The 8,265-nt window shown below is 41.2% G+C and overlaps 1 protein-coding gene across 1 annotated transcript in view; it reads left to right on the top strand.

The window, feature by feature from the left end:
- The first annotated feature begins 3,622 nt into the window (after positions 1–3,622).
- The window catches only part of acvr1ba (activin A receptor type 1Ba), a 29,427-nt gene continuing 24,784 nt past the window's right edge, over positions 3,623–8,265 (top strand). Inside the window, exon 1 of the mRNA XM_035382395.1 lies at positions 3,623–3,818. Coding sequence (XP_035238286.1) covers positions 3,728–3,818 — 91 coding nt within the window. The 5' untranslated portion in view covers positions 3,623–3,727. The remainder of the gene's footprint in view (positions 3,819–8,265) is intronic.

Below are 8,265 nucleotides of genomic sequence, written 5' to 3'. Positions count from 1 at the left end.
AGCTTACAGATAAACTGGTCAGCTTGATAGCAGCGAGATAAAACTTGCCATTTCTCTGCCCTGCCCTGGCAGGGAGGGGGGTGTTGAACGCAGACGGGCGGTCTTTGGGGAAAAGCAGAGAGGGAGAGCCAGACAAAGAGCCAGAGTCAGATATCGCAATCAGCCTGCTGGGAGCAGCGCGTGGAATGCCCAGAGTTCATTTACACAGAGAAAATGCGGAAAGCATCCGTCACTGGGCAAAAATCTGAAAATCTGGCATATCTGGCCAAAATAAATCGATGTGAAGGGAATTTCTTTTTTTCTTCCCTCTGCAAGTCATGGGGACATTAAAACCGCATGAGTAATGATGGGAAAGGAGTGAAATAAAGTGCCTTTTTCATGCCCATGATTAGAATCACAAGTTCCCCTGGAGATTCTGTTTTTCTCACATAGCAGACATCCTGAGAGCTTGCGTCTGCCAAGAGCGCTGACATACCACACGTGGGGCATTAGCATGCTCGCTCCCACTAATAGAATAAGCATGGCTCCATTTAATCTGGCTGTAATTGCCCTTTTTTTTCAACAATGTCCAAAAAAACCTGCACTTTTTTGCCGTTTCCTGTGCCTCATTATTATATGCAGGGAAAGATAGCCCATAAATGACTAAATCCATATACTTAATATTTTTTCGTGTTTAATATTTTACCCTTAAAAGAGTAGGTTTTTTCAAATGTTTTTTTTTTTTCAAAATTGTGTTTTTCTAAGTCAGTTTTCTAGAACTCTGTTGCTGTCAGTTACCAGTAGTGATTGTTGTTTACATCAGCACTAGTGTTAAGAATATTCTCATCACATAATTGTGGACTTACGCCTTGAAGTAATAAGGTTAAGTACTTTCCCCAAGGAGTGCAATGGCAATGCCCCAACCTGGGAATTGAACCTGCGACCTTGTGACTAAAAGTGCTACACTCCACAGCTACTGCTCTGTACTGTGGGAGCTGCTTTGTGATCTTGAAAGGGAATTCCTAAAAACAAGAAGTGTGCTAAAATAAGGGAATTTTTATTCAAGTCCTTTCTCTGTTACCCCCCTCCCCCTCCATCCATCCATCCACCCATCCATCCATCCAGAGGCTCAGTCTCTCACAGATGGAGCCAAAAAACAGAAATTGCCTCTGGAAAGAGATGAAGGGAGTGAGGCAGCACTGAAACATCAGCTGCTAGACAGCATTCCTAGTCTGAGAAAGAGCTGCTGGTGTCCTCTCCCATTCCAGGAGCTCAGACTGACCCCATCTGTCTGCTGCCTTGGCATGGATCTCCCCTCTCACCCCCCGCAAAGAGCTTTTGAGGCTCGTTGTGCTGCTGACGATCAAGATCCCCACAAACCTCTCTCCCACCAAAGCAGCCAGCCAAGTTCTCTCAAGGTGAAAGCTGGGCGCATGCATGGAGTGTGTGTGTGTGTGTGTGTGTGTGTGTACGTCCTTGTAATTTTGAGTCATCTGTGAAGTTTCATTGATGAAAGGTTTAGTCACGCTTTGGGTGTCTGTGAGCTGTTGATTTGTACAGCACTGCTAACACTCCAGTCATAGTCCTCAGCCTCACAGTGTTCGTACACAAGTCTATTCAATTATTTACACCCAATGAAAGCCATTTCAGTCCCCAACATGTGGTGGGTAACTGAATGTCCAACTTCATCCAAACTCAAAGAGTGTAAATATGCATTTTCTTATTTGGGTAAGGTCTACAGTCCGTGTCTTTCGGACGCTGGACAACGCATTCTACATTATCAGTGTACATCCACCAGATGTGTTTTATCCCATATCTGCATTGCACTGTTGTGTTGCGCTACATGCTATCGTTTTTATCATGATTGGTGTATTGTTCATGATGTTAGGCACTGTCGTATTCAAGTGGCTAGTGTCACCTCTTTTCAGGTGTGTGTTTAAGGAGAGTAGCCTAAATGAAGAGGCACTGATTATTCTCAGCACTCAGACAATTCTCAAGGAGTCTGTAGTGCGTGTTTATTTAAGCCTACAAAATTACAAAGTGAAATGGCTTCACTAGTACGGATGAAAATGATATGGAAATTGAACTTTTTAAATGAACTAATCACAGGATGATTAAATGTCTTCTTTATATGCAATCTTCTCCCCATGTTCAAATGACATAGAAACAATAAGTTAAAAGTCTACATTGACATATCTACATGAACAACTTTATAAACCTCAAATGGTAGGCCCTAATTGTCAATATTATTTTCAAGACTATATTGTTACTATATTAGACTGTTAATATTATTTTATAAATATTATAAGACACTATAAATATAAATCTGTAATTGAAGACTGTAGACATGGTCCTGTGTATACATAGGGAAATTTCAGGGGTTGTTATAACCTAGACAATATTTATTTTTATATTTATAGTAAATAAGCAGTTGATGAACTATTGTCTAGGTCAGTGGTTCTCATCATTGGTTCAGGGGATCTACTGCGTATGCTGGTTTTTGTTCCAACCACAATTTCAATCCCAGAATTTTAACAAGCTGTTCATTTTTCCTCATGGCAGAGGAATCATTTACCCTCTTAAGCCCCATTATGTCAGAAATAGCTATGCATGCCATGAACAATAAAGCCCAAAAAAACTTCTTTACTAATCAAATTAAAGACTGAGGCGAATCAACAGGCTCCTAATTGGTGAAAGTGAGGACACCTGGCCTCTAGAACTAACCATCTGGTAGATAATTAAAAAATTATAAGACAAAGAAAATGATAAGTTTGAGGGACAAATTATGAAAGCACTTAAACACATGTGTTCAGCAACCAAATAGGAGTCTTTGATTTGATCAGTTAAAAATTATTTGTCACTTTTTATACAATTGTTTGAACTACAGCACAATGGGAATTTTATTCTTTGTGGCATGCATATCTGACACAGTGTGGCTTAAGAGGGTAAAAAATTCCTCATAACATGAAAAGCACCTAATTAAGAAAAATTAACAGCTTGTTAAAATTCAGGCATTGCAATTGTGGTTGGAATGAAAACCAGCAGAGACAGTGAGCCCCCAGGACCAGTGTTGAGTACCACTGGTCCATGTTACAGTATCACCTTAACTTTGCCATATGTTGTCTAGAAAATGATACTGACAATTAGTGGCCCACCATTTGAAGATTACATAATTGTACATATAAATCTGGCGATAGACTGCAGATATGGTCCTCGCCATAAAAAGGCAAAGATCTGGCAATGTTGTAACTAGACTATATTTATTTTTACTTTGATGAGCGTTGATGAAGTATATGTACTTTTGATCTGAATATTTTCAGATAAATTGCACGTGGTTGTGTATTTTGGTAGTAAATCTGCATGGCAAACGTTGAAAAAATAATAAGCAGTCTGATGCACCTACGATCCAGAATCCGCACAGTAAACAAGGTAACTGTTTTTGTTTGTTTGTTTTTAGCTCAAATACAAGAAACGTCTTGACTGCAATTTAATGTTGTCTGTGTGTATTTGTCCTCGCATACTCCCCACTCCCCTCAAACCACCCCTTGGTTTCCAGTATTTGTCCCATAGAAAAACAACGTCAACCCACAACAAAAGGATTGGAGCACCGAGTCCGGTCCTCCCCTTTAAGCTCAGCACGCTCCTTTAAACGCGTCAGTGTCTGTCTGCCTGGCTGGCGGTGTATGTGTGTTGTGTAGTTGTGTTTCAGGTCTGACTCCCTTGTCAATATCACACTTTGAATGTATTAATGCAAAGCAATGGGAATCTTGCAGACATGGCCAAAAGACGAACCGCTTTAACGTTGCTGGTGCTGTTTGGGTTTCTGTGGGTCTGTGATGGTAAGTGAAATGCGACTGTTTATTTGCCGGCTATCTTTTGTTTCGCGTTGTTTATTTATTTGATGGTGGTGTGTGAGCGACCAGGGTTGGATTACGAGGCATTTCCTAAGATCGCTCAACATGGCGCTGCATGGGATTTATCGGGCGTCGCGGTTGGACTGATTAAATGTTGACTACCTAGCAAACCTGATGACCGATGGCTCGTTATTATACTTGACACTGTCCTCTGTTTATGGATTAATCGTTAGGAAGAATGTCCGTTTTCAGTATCATTTGTCCATTAGCCGCCTATCCGTGCAGCTTTCCTCAGTCAGCTATCAACTTATTATCTAGCGGGCTAATGTTAGCTGCAAACACTGAGCACCACATGAGAAATTGAGAATGGGGTTGTTTGTTATGTGGTCAGCAGTACTGCTTATTGAATCTAGCTATTTTTTTTCGCCAATCGCCATAAACTAGCAAGGTTGATAATGGCTACTGTGTAGTAAATCTGAGAGACTATAGCCGGCTGCTGTTTTTAAGGTAGTATGGTGGATAATTTGACTCCATTCTAGTGTAGCTAACAGGTCTGCGTGAATAACAGTGCTAATACAAATTTAAATTGCTAGAAATGTGATCGCTAACATCATTTCTGTATTACTTCATTTTGGCTAGCGAATTGTTTAAATTTGCATGCTGTGGGTTTTATAAACCGATAACTATTCTAATTCTGTCTGACGGTATAATCCAAATTCTCCAGAAAATGTATGGCGTTTTCATCTCGGGGTGATATTTGATTAACTATCAAGTGTGAGAGAGCCGTCGGTTGTATTTGCAGTTCGCCTTCGAAGTAAGAATTTTGTTCATGGGTTGTATAAATACTGCGTGTAGTGTAATGGTTGGAGCAAGACATTTTACCCTGAGTACCGGTATGAGAGCTGTGAGTTAGAACCCCTGGTGGGGCATAGTGTTCATTTGGTGCATGGTCAGTACTCCGTGATGTTATGTCACATGGTAAGGGAAACTCAAAGCAGCCAGCTGAGTAAATAAATAATCCAGTTAGCTAGCTAATTATTGCAGCTAGCCCTCAATCTAATTTTAGTGATTCAGCAGAACTTTGATGTAGGACTGTTGACCTAAGTGTTATCCATTTTATCTTCACGTGTGTGAAAATAATTTGACTGGCATGAGGGGAAGAGGTGCTAATGAGGTTAATGTAGGTAGGCCTTCAATTTGACTCCAGTTTATCAAGCAGACCTAATTTATGCCCTAGCACCTGCTAAATGCCAGTGTTTCCTTTTTTTTATGCCAGTGTTTCTAACACTAACTTTAACTGACTGTGAGGCGTAAGGTTCAGTCTAGTGCACCAAACCAAAGTCCACCCTGGGGCAGTAATGCCAGAGCTGTGACTTTGGGTGGTGCATTCTCAACTCACCAGCGTTTTTTCCCTTCAGTATAGCTAACACAAATGTAACACTTTTTGGATATTCCAATGGAAATGAGTTGTTGACCCACCTGGAGCATGGCAGTAGACCCTTGGAAAAACTGCTTCTGCTATATTGTTCTTTGTGATTTTTGTGGTTGCAGTGTTCATGTATTAAAGGGTGTTAAGTGCTCTCATGTTTTAATCTCCAAGAACCAAAAAAAAATCTATAATTCTTAACTCGTGTTTGGTCTTTCAAGATCTTTGGGGTGCAGTCTGCATTATATATTGCTACTACTGAAATCTACTGACAAAAAGGAAGTACTGTCCTACTAACTCTTGGGGAGTTAGCAAACTACTGCTCATGAGTGACAGTTTGTATTGAAACTGCTCATATGCTATGTAGGTCTTTTATTGGCAGGGCAGTACTGCTGTGGCACAGCACAATGCTACTGAATGGTTTAATCAGGTAGTCCCTGTGTACAGAGTACAAGCTGCCTAGCCCACCTAATGATGCTGATGTTTAATGCGCCTCCTCTACTAGCCAAGGGAAACACCTGACAGCGGAGCAGCGATACAGCAGCCAAAACATCTACCTACCCATTAAGGAGTGCGAAAGAATAGTGCATTTAGCTCATTTATTTACTATTTCCAGAATAAACATCCAATTTGGTTAATTTAGTTAGATTCAAATGCATTGTATGTTTATTTTGCAGAAGTAACCCTTTTTCCTGCAAATTAGTGTAAAGTGCAGGTCTGTCTGTTTTTTAGATGTGCACGCTGATATGCTCAAAATTGCCACAACTTAAGTGAATACTCAACAGACGGCTAATGAAATCATTACTTCAAAATACCCTTTGCGTGGACTGCGATACTAGGCCTATAACCTGTGTCTGAGAGACCAAGCTTTTGTGTGTGTGTGTGCGTGTCCGTACCTGCGCGTGTTTGAATATCCCAATTGATTATTCTGTTTTGGGTTCCTGAGTTGTGACATCAGATTTCATATTGTATTTTTTGCCTATATTTTGTCTTTATCTCTCTCACTCGCACACGAGCATGCACACACGTTTTTAAAGCCTCTTTTTATTAGTGTTTTCTATATTTTCTCATTTGGAATGGCCAGTCATAATAATGAGCCCGTCGCACTGACTGGCATGCACTTCCTCTGAAATGCATATACTGCCAGTCCTTTGCTTCCTTTCATACTGTTTTGCTGTTGACTGGTTTTATGGGTTTGTGCTGAGTATTTTAATGCTTTCCTGAGTTATACACTACACTACATCTAAATGTTTTTACTATGCCAGCCGGTTCCAGGAGTCCCTTCTGATGTGTTTACTTAAATGGGTATACGAGCAATTCCTGGGTGTCATCTAATCACACTGAATTTCAGCTAAGCTGTTTTACATTTTTCCTTTGTTTTGCCCACAAAATATTACTGCCGATTTAAAGTACATAATGTCTTACTAATCGGTTCACAGTTCACAACAACACTATCAAGCTAGGGACATTAAAGCGCAGTATTCACATATAGACTCAGATTGAGAAGTCTCACTGGTTGGGGTGGTTGATGAGGTGCATGTAAATGAGGAACGGGGCTTTGTGACCACCTGCCTGCAATCTGCCTGAACCGTTCGTCAGGAGTGGGTCTGCAGCAGATGAATTCAGCCAGTCCAGACAGGGTCGAAGGTCATGTCTGAGACTTTAGTGATGGAAATGAGGACAACGGCCCCTCCTACACCCCCGAGATGAGCCATACAGTTCTTAGTGTGCTTCTTTCACATAATGCATGAAGCGGTACGTCTCCCGCGTGGGTCACCCTCCTGCAGTTAAACAAGGCGCTTTTCTTGTGCTGGCCGATGAGACTTAAGATCACTGGCTCTATAAATCTTTGAGAGGCAATTCACAAAATTATCTCTCCCAAAAAAAAAAAAAAGCACCTGACACAAAAACGCCATGGGTCTGGCTTACTGTCTAGGCTGGATTGTGGGAATAGTGTGTGAAGTCGCAAAATCATGACATACCCATTTTTGCAAATTGCAAGCATGCAAAATATCTCATACAAAAAATATCCCATATACAAAGGTTAATTTCCCCTCTTGTATAATTCCTTTCTGTAGAGCATTGGGGTAAATATTTCAGTAGCACAAGTCAGTTGGTCTTTATTTTGTATAGTGTCATTTACAATCCAATTGGTACACTGTGCTTCAATGTGAGTCAATGTATTCAAGAGGGAATAGGCCTCTTTCTTTCTCTCTTTATTTCTCTCTATTATTATTATTGCTGTTACTTTTTTTTAATGACAGCAAAAATCAATTTGAGCCAGTGTGGGAGGGAAAACTGCAACCGAGCCAAAAAATGATGGAATGTGCAGAAGAATGTCTGAATGTCTGAAAACTGACGAACAGGGAAATGGGCAGGGCTTAAGAGAAACTGCATAACTCAGGTCTCGTAATAGCCAGTTCCTGGGTAAAACTGCTCAAGAGCGGTTATTGGGAAAGGTTGACAACAAAGCCTGCTGTGTGGAACAAGCATGTTTGGAGGGTGAATACTGTACAATTAAAATGGGTTCCCCCCCCAAAAAAAAAAACTTAAATTGTGTGGCCCAGGGACGACTGTGGCCCTAAACGACTGCAGCATGTTTATGCCAGCGGCCGGCGCCGGTTCACAAAGGAAACAGCATTTTCCAGGAGTCTAACGATGCGTGACATGCACGGCATCGTGGCTGAGCGTGTAACCGATTGGTGATCCAAAAAAACAACTCTTCTTTCTTTTGGGAATCCTTGTTTTCAGCAGTCTCTGACAGCTGGTTTCCTGTAAGGGAACCAGCACGACCCAGGTGCACAGGAACAGGCCCTCCTGGGTGCAGCAGGACAGGTAGGGCTGAGCCTGGCTCAGGTTTGCTTAGCTCAAGCTAGCTGGGAATGCAGCCAAAATAGGGAAAGCCTCACACCCCCCCTTCTTTTTTTTTCTTTTTACATTTTTTTACAAGCCTAATAATTGCCCCACAGGACTTTCTGCCTGTGGGTAAACAGAAAGGAAAGAAAT

The sequence above is a fragment of the Anguilla anguilla genome, chromosome 11 (genome assembly GCF_013347855.1).
Source record: "Anguilla anguilla isolate fAngAng1 chromosome 11, fAngAng1.pri, whole genome shotgun sequence".
Classification (NCBI taxonomy): Eukaryota; Metazoa; Chordata; class Actinopteri; order Anguilliformes; family Anguillidae; genus Anguilla; species Anguilla anguilla.
This window is presented reverse-complemented; position numbering and strand designations above follow the sequence as displayed.